Source organism: Protopterus annectens, chromosome 14.part0, assembly GCF_019279795.1.
Source record: "Protopterus annectens isolate FY-2018-M chromosome 14.part0, PAN1.0, whole genome shotgun sequence".
NCBI classification, from domain to species: Eukaryota; Metazoa; Chordata; order Ceratodontiformes; family Protopteridae; genus Protopterus; species Protopterus annectens.
The window spans coordinates 569,092,601-569,107,899 of NC_056748.1; the positions used below are offsets into that span (position 1 = coordinate 569,092,601).

Here is a 15,299-nt window from a genome sequence, read left to right on the forward strand (position 1 = left end):
TCCCACTGCATCCTGATGACATGTGCCATATAGTTCAGAGACCTTACTGAGAAGGTCGCTGAACTAAAGACTCGCTTCCCTAAGCGATCCATCAAATGGGACTCTTTGCTCGGTGGATGGACTGAGGGACTCTCCTGAGCCAATTCCCTCTTTGTGGCTGCCACCGTCAACATGGCATCTACAGGGGGGCCCTTACTCCAATGTGACCGGTCTGAGGGGGGGCTAAGAATCCTATCCGGTCGCTTCGGTACTGGCTCCACAGTGTCCGGATCCTTCCATGCCCTGGTGGTAATGAGGTCCACCAAGGGATCGGCTGGAGGGGGCACCCAGGAGGTAGACGGGCCTGCCTCGAATGCCTCCAGAAACACGGACTCGTCAGAGGAAGACTTGGGGGCAGACCACCCACCTCTGATTCTCGGCATCTCCATGATGTCTCCAAAGGAGACATCCTCAGGGGGTGATCTTGGGGAGCCTTCCCCTTCCTCCAAGTCCGTGTCCTCGGTTAAGGACTCAGGGGAGTCCACGTGCCTCCTTTTGCACTTATGCTTGCGGGGAGCTTCCTCGGGGGGACTGTCTGAGGAGGCCTCGCCAGCAACATCTTGTCCAATGGAACTATCTGTGACATCGAAGCAGGCTGTCCCTTTGGCCGGGTGATGGAAGCCTGGCCCAGCAGAGAGGGAGTGCAGGGAGGAGTCGATGCAAGGACCGGGGGTTCGGATGCTCTCAACAAAGCCCTCTCCACAACATCGAATGCCAAGGGAGAGCCACTCTCCAATGGATCCAAAAGTCGGCTCCCACTCGGATCCGATGAAGGGATCGGAGCTGGCGCCGAGACCGTCGGATCCGAGGGACCAGTGTGCTCCGACCTGGATGGAGCCGAAGGCACACTGAATCCCCCGGATCTGAAGCTCGGACCATGGCTCCGAGAGGTCGGATCCGACAGGCTCGAGGGTAGGGTCGGATCCGAAGTACCAAGTACTGTCGGCGCCGACCCACCCCTGGCTCCAAGGCTGCTCGGCTCCGAGCTCTCCGAACCCAGGTAGCGGGTCAGAGAAGGAGCAATTGGGTGGAAAAAAGGTGTTGAGCTCCCCCCCCTGAGGGGGGGGGAGGCAAGAGCACTCCCATCTGCAGCTGGGCCTGGATGAACCTTCGCATCATCCGGTCCAAGTCTGCATCTGATAAGCTGAAAGTGGATCTCGAAGAGGCCACCGAGGCAGGCCTGGAATGCCGCCTCGATGACCTCGATGGAGATTGGGTCTCCTCCTCCTCGGGCCCCGGGGAGAAAGAAGGGGATCGGAGCTGAGGAGGAGGAGACCTAGAAGCAATGGAGGGAGAAGCCCGCTTAGCTGGCGGGGCCGAAACGGAGGTCTCGGCCCGCCACTTGTGGTGCTTCTCCCTCCGTTTCTCCCTCCTGGCCTCCCTGTCCTCCGACACTTTAGCGGGAGTTTGAGTCCCAGTCGGAGGCAGGGGGGCAGGAGTGGCAACCACCACAGGCTGTGATGGAGCCACGGGAGCAGCAGAGGTAGCGGAGGCCGAAGCTGAATCCGGGGGTAGAAGTCCTGCCAGGACCAGCTTCTACCTCCGTTCTTTCAGTGCCCTGGGGTTGAACGCTGCACAGATAGTACAGCCCGAGGTGAGGTGTTCAACCCCAAGTCACCGAACGCACTGAGTGTGGCCATCAGCCGGGGAGAGCTTTTGGCCACACTCGGTACATTTAGAAAATACGGCTTTTGGGGCCTCAGCCATTCCTTTTTTTTTTTTTTTTAAACTAAAAAAGAAAAAGAAAAACAACTACACACACACACAGGCCCCAAAAGACACTCAACAAACACTCACACACTAGCGACCAGCGAAGGGAGGGTATTAATTAAAAAATAGGGAACCTAACTCAGACACACTTTACAAGTATTAATTTAAACTAAAAAAGAAATTCCTGACGAAAAATGCTAGAAAAAGTTAACTTTTTCCCACTTATCTGTAGAGCTCAAAAAAGGATCCAGCCATCACAAGCGCGGCAAACTAGATCTGAGGTCATGGAGGGTTAGCAGGGGATTATGGGTGAAGGGAGGAGCTAGGAGCTCGGATCCATTAGCTTGAAACAAGTTGCCGGCTCGGATCCGATATCGGATCAGTAACCCCCACAGGTTGCTGACAAATGAACAATCCTATTTCAGATCAACCATTTCAAAATGTTTTGAGTATCATTTGCAAAAACACTGATAATTATTGTAGCTGTGGTGCAGTCTGAAAGTTGGAAAATCCTGATCGCACCTGTAGTTCCAAAGTATTTAATTATTAAACACCATCAATGTATTATTTTTAATTTTTTTCTAAGGCTTAGTGACTATTGTAGAGTTATATTAGAATGTAGGAAAGGAACACATGTATAGGTTTAAATTAAGTGGAGTAAGGCTCAAGGCATGTTTTATGGTCTGATAAAGTACTTACCTCTGACACTAAAAGCACTTGGTGCAAGTACCTCATGATTTATGTACCAAAGGCATGCACTTATCAGACCATAAACCACATATTGCCTTTTTTTTTGTTTCATTAATTCATTTACTCTCTGTGAAGATCTCTTATGAACTGAGTACACAAATTTAAAAGTATTGAACAAATGTTGGTTCTGAAGAGCAGCAGCTGTACTTGTTGAGACAAAGGAGAGAAAAGAAGCAGTGAACCGGAGGGAAAATACGCTTTATTATAAGACAGGAGGATATATCTTTCTTATCAAAAGGGGAAGATGGCAACGGGATGATACAACATGCTATTTTATTGACATTTTGGAGGAGGTCAGTAGATGGTATAAGTTTATAGGTATACACCAGGCTAACCACCACCCGGGGCTTTACAAATCAAGCCATGCAACCCAACCCAGTTGTGTCCCTGTGCATCATAGGCATTTATTAGGAGGCGGTATGTTAGCTAGAAAGCTTCTAGAGCTTACGTGGAGGGTATGTTAGTTTGGGCATTTGAAACACAAGGAGAGTTGGAAGTGGAAAAAGTGCATATTTTTGTGACATTGAACTAGCAAAGATTTGCTATATGTTCCATTTGGTGTGACTAGCCTGAATGTATAACATTGTTTTTTGTTGTAGCAAGAGGGTCAACTAATAATTCATTTATGTGTCAAGAAGCATGCTCTATGCGATGTAGTCCTTGAAAGGTCTGAACTTTGCAACTCAAGTTGCACTGTGGTCATTTTACATTTTTTTCAGTCCCAGTCTTTTTTTTTTATTTCTTAAGTTTGTAAACATGACTACATTGAATTGCATTTTCATTGTTACAGACTGCATTATTTCATGTTTAATTCTTGCAGTACGTTGTTAGAGTACAGTATTTTTTATCCTTTTAATATATGTGACTGCAAATTTCTCTAAAAACATACATTGTTTCTACTTGTTTCATCTAATGTAAATTTGGAAATTGGATCAAAAATGAAAGAAAATATCTTTAGGCTCAGATTATGTAATGTTTATCAAAGAAATGTGTAAAGTAAATGTGTTATTTTTTAATGACACCATCATCACTTGTCTGTACATGTGTCCTAAGAGAAACAGCATGTAAATGGCACTTACCACTACTACAGAATGTCTTAAATATTATCAAGACCTGTAACTAGTTCACAAAGTGGGTCTTTACATCTGAGGGCAGTGTGATGTTTATAAAAAAAATTAAAGAGTAATGCGATAAGTAAATGGAATGAATAAAATACAGCAGATAGAAGAGCAGTCACATGTGCATAACTAATCTGCATGTCTCTCTAAGAATGGTTGTCCTCTAAGACTGCTACATCAGATAACTTACCTAGAAATATGTTTTTATTAGGTATGCTATAGCCTTGTTTTAATGCTATTTGTTTTTATTTTTTCAGATGGTCATGGAATGTGGTGATTGGCTAGTTGGTGGAGATCTAGAGGTGCTGGAAAAAATAAAGTGGAATGATGGGCTGGATCAGTACCGCTTGACTCCTTTGCAACTTAAACAAAAATTCAAAGAAATGAATGCTGGTAAGTGTCTTTCTTGTAGAACCAACACAAGCTTCAGCTAATTACTTAATTTTTCATCTTGTAAAGTCTGTTATACCCCTGTAATGTTCACATTGGAATGCACAATTGTGCATAGAAAATGGTCTGTCTGTTAAATTGATATTTTTTTTATTATTTGTATATGCATATTTTTGCATTTTTGATATAAAACATTTTCTCCACCTAGTGTTTCAGACTTGCTGCAGGACATGTAAATACTGTTGGATGCATTTAACTTCTAAAATATATAAGTATTTAATCATTTATATTTACACACTCACTCATACAAGCTCAGTTGCATATTTACAGACAGAGGTATAGAGACAGACACACACATATACAAAAACTCAGATGAACAGAGACACACAAGTGCCAGGCAGTTACAACCACTAACTTTCTACACCTCAGATGTCTCATTGTGATAAAATGAGTGAAAAAAATAAATACAGTGCAAAGCATTTTAACCCCCCCCCCCAAATACACATACCATAGCACTGATTTTCCAGAACATCCCTGTTTTGACTTCATATTTTTCTTTTGTCCTCTAAAAAAATGCTTGATTTTCTGGTAAATAATTGAGGTTTACAATCAGCCAATAAAAGACGACATTATAGCTTCATACTTTGTATTGTTCAGAAAATGCATGTTGATGCAAAACCGCTTGCTCTATTAATGTTTTAATTGAATAAATATTAAAGTGCCTGCAAAATATCCCAAATAACATCCACACCAAAGGGTAAAAAGGCCACACAAACAAATCATTTAGTAAAAGCTCAAAAAAATACCCAGCAAAGCTAGAGTCGTTATTGCATAATGCATTAAAGCTGACTAGCTCAGAAAAAGAGTAAAACATGGCATGTCTATAGCTGGAGGGGTTTGGCTTTACTGATCTGACAGTGCCAGTAAAGAGTTAAAAAGTAAACAGTGAAAAGTCAAGGTTATCCAGACGCCATGTAGCTGAAACACTAGTATGTCCTTAAGGAGTCATTTGCATTTATCCCATTGTCCTCCACTGCAGGAGGTTTAAGGCATTACATAGCAAAGACTTTAGTTTCGCTAGAGTTGGATATTATTTGGGATATTTTCAGGCACCTTAATGTTTATATACATCATGCATGGCCTTAAGCTCTGTATTTCCAAAATATAGTCAAACAATTCACTAATGCTCAATCTCAGAAAAAGTGTGAAACATGGCATGCCTACTGCCAGCTGGGTTTGGAGTTACTGATCTAAATACACTTGTAAAGCCTTAAAAGTAAAAAGTCTTGGGCATTCGGAAGCCTTGTAACTAAAACACTGGTATGCTCTTAAGGGGTGATTTGCATATATCCCATGGGCCTCTACTACAGGATGTTTAAGGCATCACACTGTGAAGACTCTAGCTTTGCTGGATTTTTCTTGGAGTTTTGTCTTAATAGTTGGAATGTGAGATTATGCCAGCAGGCTTCAAGGTAGAATATTATCTGTCCTCGAGTGGGGAATACTGACATTCTTTTATTTTGGACTATTTTGTCTACTTAAAAAATGAGGAATCATAAAACTGTATTTATGGGTCCCTGTTAAAATATCCTAGATAGTATGGTAGCTTTTCAAATTGCTTCCTATATTATGTGGCCTGCAAGGAATACTCACAGATCCTTTTGGCATTCTTTTTATTTCTTTCTATGTACTTCCCCAGTACTGTGCATGATTCCCTTCAAAATTAGTTGTCCAGCCACAATGTGTTGTACTTTTTTGCAATTAAATGAAGCGGTCTTGTTTGAAAACTCTCCTCCGTCTATTTTTCTGTTTTTAATCATTACTTGCACATCATACCTTGTTCTATGCATTTTGTTGTACACAAAGTCTCGCATACTGCTTCCTCATCAACTCTGTACTGCCACTTTGAATGCAATAATAAAACTTGTCTCAGTAATGAAACCTGTAGTGATCCTCTTGTAACCCATTACATTCAGAGTGCAGTTATAGCACTTGGATTCCTGTTAGACAGCCATCCATAGGCTGGTTAATTTGTTTACTAATAGTTTGTAGAGATTTTTTTCCTCTCACCTGTCTCATTTAAAGACATTTGCTTTTGACCTCCTCAGCCTCATCCTGCCCACAGTACCCCTAACATGACCTTATTGGGGCCCTTCCCTTCCATCTACGAAATTACTTTTCATTAACCACATTTATTGTCAGTGTAAATGGAAGCAAGAGCAGAGCATCAGGGGGCCTTAATATCTGTATGTGAACAGGCATTTTTCTTCAATGTTTGCACTTTTTCCTTAGATTGTTTCAGTATGTTGAACATGTAGAGCATACACAGACATCTCCACAACCGCAGTGCAGTCTTGCATTGTGCTATTTTTTACAGACTCTGCAAACAATTTGCACATCTAGAGCTAACCTTCTGGTCTCTGCCTGGTGACATTTCTGTGGCAAAATGCTGCCATTTTCTTCCTTTTTTTCCTCACAGGTAAACAAGCTGACTGCTGACCACTTATTCTCACTCATTTGACTGTTTCCTTGCCTTATAATGTCTAGACTAATGAAATCAGTACCCATCTTCATCCTGATTTAGTCACTAGTGCAAAGACATTTGTTAGCTTCATATTACAATCATGTAGTAAGATTATCTGTCTCCAGGCTCCTCATATATTATTTGCCTCTAGGTACTCAACACTTCTTTCTATCAGAAGTTTTTTTTTATTCTTGAAGCTGGAAACATTTGCAGAGTTCTGACTGTGGTTAGCTTTCACTTTATGAAGAAAGAGCTAATCCCTCCTCAAAGTCAAACAATGCCATACCCCCCAGTATTTGTTAAAAAAGACAAAGGTGGCATTAGGTTCTTAGTTTTCTTATTTCACTTTACTGAGTTGAACGCCATCATATTGTTTTGTCTACACTGAGATTCTCATATCAGTTCTGAATTGCTCCCTTCTGAATTAACTAGCAAGAACACCCCATTCCCATATTCAGAATGATCCTTAATACTGTCTTCTTGTTTTTCATGTCCGTTAGCCATCAGGACAGAGCAGTGAGTCATTCGTCAACAAGACAAGTAGGTGGCCCAAAAGTGCGAAGATGTGGCCTTCACCTCATATTAGAGGAGTAATCAGACTTTCTCATTCAGTTGACTGTATTTAGTTTTTTAAGCCAGGTCACACAGTATAATTCCACTGGCCTCTAATTGTTCAGATAAGACAGTGATAACATGGTCTGCTTGGTGCTGCTCATCTCTGTAGTTATTAAGGCATAGAGCCTCATGGTCTGAGAGTCTAGGAAGAGTACCTTTTTTATGTTGGCTGTGCAACATTTTGTCAGCACAGAGACCTCTGCAATGAGTTCTGTGACACATTAGGAACATTTTCAACCTCAGGGTAGCATGACTGTCATCCTCTTTGTGTAAGAATTTTGGGCAAAGCCAAATGTAATGAGGGTACAAATCTCAAAAGCAGGGACAGATTTTAAACATTGCTCTTATAAACTTAGATAGTTGCTAGAAATAACAGGGTTTAGAATTGCATGTACTTTCTGAAGGATATGAAATCTGAAACTCAAACGTCTGCCATTATTTTGTGACTTTGATCCTCAATGGTTTGCCAGAAAAACACAAATTTTATGAGGAGGAGACCAAAATATAATGCGAAAATGTGGACATTCTGCAAAATTCTGGATTGTTTAGAGGTATACACGGTAGCGGGCCTCCATCAAGGTTTTCTCCATGTATGTCCCAGAGATAGCACATATCTCCATACCATGCTGGCCTTTGTGAGCAGTCTTAATGTTTTGTGTCAATTCCTCTATAGTTCAATATTATTGATTTCCTGCAGCATGCATGCTGTTTTTGTAGTAAAGACTCAACCGGGATAAGAATCATCACATTTGGATAGTTCATGTTATAAATAGAAATAATTCTGTAGCAGGCAAGCTCAGCTAGACCTTCCTGTGGTATACAGCTGGAAGATTATGCTGTTTGAGAGATGTGGTAGAAGAGTGCAGGAATCAATAACAAAACTATGTGCATATCTATTCAGTGCAAAACAGCTGCATTTTGGCTCCATCATGATAATGCTAGTCAAAGTGCAGACTGAAGGGGTTAAGTTGGCTGCTCATTCCTTTCAGGTCTTAAATGATGGTACCTATTCTACAAAAAATGGTTATCACAAAAATTTGTGGGTATATTGGTGAGAGATATACTTACAAGTTGATCACTGATGGCATCTCTGTGAAATTTTAATGTTTACCCATTTGATGTTCAATGAGAGAGAATTCATGATGTGCAGCCTTATACAGAGAAAGGTGGTTGAATGAATAGTTAAGCTTGCAACCAACGTGTGTGCACATTTTGTCAAGTGAGTAATTATATTCCAGAAGATACCCAAGACAGCTTTATTCAGCACAGCTCAACACTGACTGTACCTTGTGCACTCCATTCTGACTTGTTCATTTTTTCCTTTAGTAGTGGACTGTACAGTCATGTATGATATTGTTCCCAAGTTCCTAATCTAGCGTCTTTCCCTTTCAGTAAACTGTCTTGCACACTTTTTGTGCTCTCAGTTTCACTTAACAAATAACTTCTGCATTTAGTCTTGTGATAATCTTCTTGAGAGCACAGTTTAATAGTACATCATTGTGTCGTGCTAGAAATTTCTCCAGGACCTAATTTTCCTGTTGTTGGACTCATTAGACTTTTCTTCACTAAACTCTAGTAAGATCATGCAATCTTCAGGAACTAAAAGTCTCACTTATTTACTATTGCTTTCAGTGTGTTAACTTGGTCACTAATCAGATAATTTTGTATGTTGACTTAGATACCACATTTCAGTTCCTATCTGTTTTTATTAAATCCAGAGTTTCCAGTAAATGCCAGTGTGCATTACATACAGTATACCCACTGTGGAGGTATTAACTTTTACTTTCACTCTTATCATTTGTATTTCTTATAGCTACTGTGACAAGTCCCTACTCCGGGCCAACATTCAAGGAGACTCAATCCTCACCACTGACGCCAGTGAGGGATGGTCATCAAGAGCAAAGATGGATTTACACAGTATTTTCAGATGCAGCTCCCTGCACCAAGCACAGTTTCCCCTAAGGTCACACAGGGAGCACAATCCAGACCTGGGGCTCGGCTCTCTTTCTCTCTCCAGACCCACACAGAACTCTACAATGACCACTTTGGAGCTCTACATCCCTTTTCCCAGTAGCTAACACACATACACACACACACTTGGATATTTGAGTTTCATACACACCTGCGAAAAGCTGGCACAGATTTGCTAGCTGTACCCCTTTCTGCCCAGTCCCTGAGGTAATCACTCTGCCACCAGTCAGCTACCATAAGGCTCTTACAATGGGTGCCTAATTATGCTGTGTAAAATTAATACTAATACAAATGGTAGGGTGTGATTAAGGCAGCAGGGCTTTCAGGAGTGGCCAGTGTCACAAACAAACATAAGTACTCTCAAGATGTTTAAAGTGTTCTCTAAAAGCCACAATGAAAGGTATTAAAATATGTAATGATAAATTCATCGTCATCATCATTATCATCAGCCCCCATTTTTTCTACAGTATCGTGTTCATAGGTTGGTACTAGGCTATCAGCCCTAGGGCCTTTACAAGCCTAGCCATAACAATTCCCTGGCTATTTCTTCCCAGTGTTAACTGTTGCCAACTCTCTTGATTCAGCGCCACAGTCCTGCCTTCTTCAACACTCATGCCTGACTGTCGCAGATCTTCACACAATCCATTCACCTTTTTGCTGGACATCCTCACTTCCCCTTACCTTCTTCCTGTCTATCCCAAATCTTCCTCACCAGATTGTCTTCTGCTTTTCTACAAATGTGCCCAAACCACCGTAATCCATTCTCTCTGATCTTTTCTGCAAATGGAGCTACTTTGGCTTCTGCTCTTATGTCCTCATTTCTTTGTCTGTCCCACAGTGTGCATCCTACCACCTTTCTCAGGCACTTCCTTTCCATCACCTCTAGCTTCTTCAACTGTTCTGCCTTTATTGCCCAGGTTTCTGTACCATACAGTAGTACTGGTCACACCACTGTCTTATACACCTTACTTTTCAGCTTCTTTGGCATTCTTCTGTCATAGACTACACCTGATACTCTATGCCAGTTAGCTGCAGCCCCTCTGATTCTAGCGGTGACCTCTTCATTCAGATTACCCTTCTCCTCAACTACCCCTCCCAGATTCTTGAAGCTGTTTAGCTTTTCCACTATCTTCCCTTCTATCTCTGTTCTTAGCTTCTTCTGATTTCCGCAATTTGCTGCCATTACCACTGTGTTATCTGTGCTTAGTTTCATCCCATGTGCCTTCAGATTTGCATTCCATTCTCCAATCCTTTGCTGAAGTTCTACCTCAGAGTCTGCCTGTACTGAAACATCATCTGCATACAACAGCTTTGTTGATCTGTGCCCTCCAGCATGTTTGCTAATGTAGACCATCACCAGTATGAACAGCAGTGGGCTCAGAGCTGAACCCTGATGTACGCCCACTCCCAATAGGAACCCCTCTGTGAGGCCAAACACTGTTCATACTTGTCACTGGGTCCTTGTACATAGCCTGCACTAATTCTACCAAAGTTTCTGGGACATCAAACCACCGCAGTACTGCCCAGATCAGCTTTCTTGGGACCTTTTCATATGCTTTCCCCAAGTCTAGGAATGCCCAGTTGGATTCTCTCCTCATCTCTAGCTTCTTCTCAAGTATCTGTCTCAATGCAAACATTGGGTCAGTTGTGCTGCATCCTGATCTGAATCCAAGCTGCTCATCTCTCATCTTACATTCTACTACTCTGCGTATCCATTTATCAATCACCCTCTCCAGAACTTTCATGCAATGTGATAGGAGTTTGAAGCCTCTGTACTGCCCACAGTTGTGGATGTCCCCTTTGTTCTTGTACACTGGCACAAGTATGCTTATCCTTCAGTCATCTGGGATAGGCATTTTTCTCCACACTGCTATTAGTACCCTCAGGAGCCATCTCTCCCCCATCTCACCTAGCATCTTTATCATATCTGCTGTGACCTCATCTGAGCCTGCTGCTTTCCCTGAGTTCATCTTCCTTAGTGCTGTTCTTACTTCTTCAAGGGTTGGCTCCTCTTCTTCTCTCATCGTAGGCTGTTTCTGGGGCAGTACAGGTTTTGTGGGGATTTCTTCATTCAGAAGCTCCTGGAAATACTCCTTCCATCTGCCTTTGATGTCCTATGGACTGGTGAGCAGGTTGCTGCTGGCATCCCTTATGAAGAGTGTCTGACTATCATTTTTATCTTTCTGTCTTTGCCTAGCAACCTGATATAGTTTCTTTGTGTCCCTTACTGAGTCACTTTCCAGAAGTTGGTACAGTGCCCTATTCTTTGCTACTGTAACCTCTTTCTTAGTGTCTTTGTTAGCCAACCAGTAGTCCTTCGTAGTCTGGTCAGTCTTATCTTCCACTTTTTCCTGTACTCTTTCTTTCTTATATGACTTCCTGGACTTCTGCATTCCACCACCAGCTTTCCTTATGTAACTTATTTCCATACTGGGCTCGGCCACATATCCTTTCTATAGTCCTAACATGGTGCTGCCATTCTTCAACTCCATCTATTTCCTCCTCTTCTTGGGGTGCTAGAGGCCTGAATAATTCCTTGAACTATTGTACTTTCTCTCCAGTCAACTTCCAGATGTTCTTGTGTTTCACTGTTGCAGTCATCACATTTGGGTTAATTGCCTGCAGGTAGCCCTCAGCCGGCCTGAATACCAGAGTCTTGGATTCCTGCATCAGATGCTGTCTCTTCTTCCATGACGTCAGGTCATCAGGGGTATAAAACACGCAGCTGTCACCATTATATCAGTCTTTCTTGCCGCACGGTGCCCGAAGCAGAAGCAGTTCGCAAGTGCCGGTCGGCTGACTCCTGCAAACTTCATTTTCGAGTTTCAGAACCGAAGTCTTCAAAAAAGCAAAGTACCCCCGTTGAGGATCCTTTTTCTTGCTCTTAACCAATGTCAGTAAAAGTTAACAATTGTCTTACCTGAGGAAAGCAAATACCTCAAAGATTTTCATTCGCACTGCATTCTTTGCTTAGGCCTAGACCACGAAGTCCCTCGCTGTCGTTTTTGTGCCTTGTTCAACCCCCCAAACTATTTGTCGTCAGTCTATATTTGCAACTAATTATTTTGGTACTTGGTATAACTATCCAGAAATGTCTTTGGTAAGCCATCTGACTACCGATATTCTGAAAAAATGTAAAGATAAAGACAGAGTATAGGTCCAAAACTGCAGACGACGCTTCCGTTAAGCTAGCTGCCAATTGGCTGGTACTCACTGAGGTGCTTTCGCAGCCCCTGATACCCTCTACTTCAGATTCGCAGGCCTCTACTGAGACCCATTTGGAGTTTGGTATGCCGCAAGATGCTTCTTCGACTATGGAACCTGCGGATGTCTCTACCTTGGATGGTCCAGAGCTGCTGTGCAGGCACCGGCTTCTGAGGGTGTATTCAGGCCTACAGACTTGCATTTTAAACCACCGCTATCTTCTTCAACCAGGCCTAAAACTCGACCCACGCCTAGAAATCCGATGTCCAAACTGCATGGTCAGGCCCATATGCCTAAAAAACAAATGCTTAGAATGACTGAAGACCTTATTACTTTGATTAGGGGAAGCCAGCCTTCCCCCTCTAAGAGACCTAAAACTGATTTTCCTTCTGATTCTTCTGATATGTCTGTTTCTTCTGATTACCAGGATTTGCCCTTATCTACATATGAGGATTCTAATGCAGAGTATTACATTCCCTCTGCTTCTACTCCAGAATATTTTTCTTCTGGTGAAACCTTGCACACTCTTAGGGAGTATTTCTGCTGGGAAAGCCAGGATTACTCTGACTCCAGAAAGAGGCTTAGGGAATTCTTACTCCTTCAACACAGGCCTTTAGCTATCCCCCCTGTTCTGGACATTGTAGATAATGCTTTCTTGGAATCTAGCCTGTCCCCAGACACTTTACCTCCAGCTCCCAGAAAACCTGACAGGTATTACATAGTACCTGACTCTCACAAGTTCCTCTTCAAGAATCCTACTGCAGAATCCAGAGACCATTTCCCAAGGACCAAAGGGCATTAAGGCTACTGCTGTCAAAAATCCTACCCCTTCTGATAGAGATTCTAGAAACTTGGACAGATAGGGTAAGAAGGTATACACTTCTGCTACTTTGGCCATTAGGGTTTTAAATTGCCAGTTTCATATGTTAAAGTACCAGCAGCATATTATGGGACTGCTTAAACAGAAAATTATGTTGATTCCTAACTGTGCTCAACACAAAGAATTATAGGATTTAATGCATTCTGCTGAACAAGTTGGTAAACATACTTTGCAATGTGGTGTTGACTCTTTAGAAGCATCTTGCAGGGCTGCTGTCACTGGGTCTGTACTCAGAAGGCATGCTTGGCTTAAGGAGCAAAACTTGCCAGATCATGTTAAAGCTAAATTACTGGATGCTCCCTTAAACCAAGATTGCCTGTTTGGCAACAAAGCAGAAGTCGTCCTCAAAAAGATGGAGGAAAAAGCTAAATCTATGCAAACTGTTTCCTGTAAGTACAGCCTCCCAGATTTAGTAGGCATTGGACCTCAAAAAATTGGTCCTTTCCAGTCTCTTCCAGGCCTTCTCAGTCCAAACCCAGGAACAGCAGACCACGTAGGTTACAGTCTCAGGCTATGCACAGGCCTAAGCAATGGGGGGGGGGGCTTCCACTTCCAAAGCAGGAAGTAGTAAAACTCCCCCCACGGATAAATGGCACAATGACTTAACCTTAACCCTTCCAAGCCCTGCTCGGCTGCCTGCATCAACCCCTTATAGCACTAGGTGAGTTGCAAACTGGCTGACAGACTGCCGATTAGTCACAAGTGGAGTCCCACAGGGTCCAGTCCTGGGTTCTCTCCTGTTTGTTATCTACTTCTCTGTAGTCCAGGCCAACACGAAGGGACTGGCTGACAATGTTCGCAAACAATTGCAAGTTGGGAGCTATTATTAACTCCGCAAGTGATGTTGACATGCTACAGAATGATCTCACTGTGACCAACAACTGGTGTCAGAACCATAGCCTTAAACTCAATGCCAAAAAATGTGTTATCCCCTTTGGGAAAAACCCAGTTCCCATGAATTACCACACTGATGGTAGTCCAGTGAGATGTGGGAACACAGGTTGACAGCAACCTCTCTTTTGATCACCACATTGCCAGTGTGGTCAGAAAGTCCTATGTGGCACAGCACATTACTAAGGGGTTTTGCATGCAGGAAGAAAGAGATCATAGTCTTCCTCTACTCTTCCCTCATTAAGTCAATCATTGAGTACAATGCCCCATTTGGCATGTACCTCACTAGACACCTGCAATAACTGGAGAGGCCGCAAAACATACCTCACAAAGAGGAGATCATAGGCCTTAAACACTTGTCCTATATGGACAGACTCAAAAAACTTCCAAATATTCTCTGTCTCATATCGCCTACTTAGAGGGAATCTCTGCTTGACTTACAAAGCCATGTATAGCCCAGCTCTGTTAGAAATGCTACATCTAAAAGAAATCCCAATCCCTCCGCACCACACGCTCCAGAGACCTCAACCTCATTATCACAATTAACAGAACATGTTGGAGGGACAGGTTCATAACACAAAAACTGCTATGCTACGGAACAGACTTCCCATACATGTCAAGCAGAGCACCTCGCTGACCCTCTTCAAGAGAAATCTTGATGAGTGGATGGGAAACAGAAAATTCACCCTGGTGATAACTCCAGTGGCTCTACTTGACAGAGGCACTAGGAACTACGGTCAGGTGGCACTATGCCAGGGTAATCTTATGGCTAGGCTTGTAAAGGCCCCAGGGACATTAGCCTAGTACACACCTATGAACCTATAAATCTGTGCCTGCCTTTCCCAGATGTTTGTGTGTGTGTGTGTAAAACAAATCTCCAAGATTGTGTGTCACAGCTACTTGGGCAGGGACACTAAGTACTGGCTGGACAGAGTGTTGGAGGACTTGGCTTGGAACCCTGGCTAAGGACTCAACTCTTACTGGTCATCTGGAGAAATAGGGAGAAACTGTGTGCTCTTAGGGGAAATTGCACTTGATGCAAAGAGCGGCATCTGGAAATAGTGTGTGTACTTGTCATCCTCTCAGGGTATGTCCCCCACTGTTTTCAGTGGTGAGGACTGAGGCTCCTTGATTACTTGTCCAAGGGTGGGATATCACAGCCCTAGGGTTAGTCCCTGTCCCACTTTGCGAGGGACAGTCCCTCTTT

At 42.9% G+C, this 15,299-nt stretch overlaps 1 protein-coding gene across 1 annotated transcript in view; it reads left to right on the plus strand.

The window, feature by feature from the left end:
• Positions 1-15,299, plus strand: part of PAPSS2 (3'-phosphoadenosine 5'-phosphosulfate synthase 2) — a 388,626-nt gene that overhangs the window by 346,814 nt on the left and 26,513 nt on the right. The window contains exon 9 of the mRNA XM_044056309.1: positions 3,875-4,010. Within this exon, the coding sequence (XP_043912244.1) occupies positions 3,875-4,010 (136 nt within the window). The remainder of the gene's footprint in view (positions 1-3,874; positions 4,011-15,299) is intronic.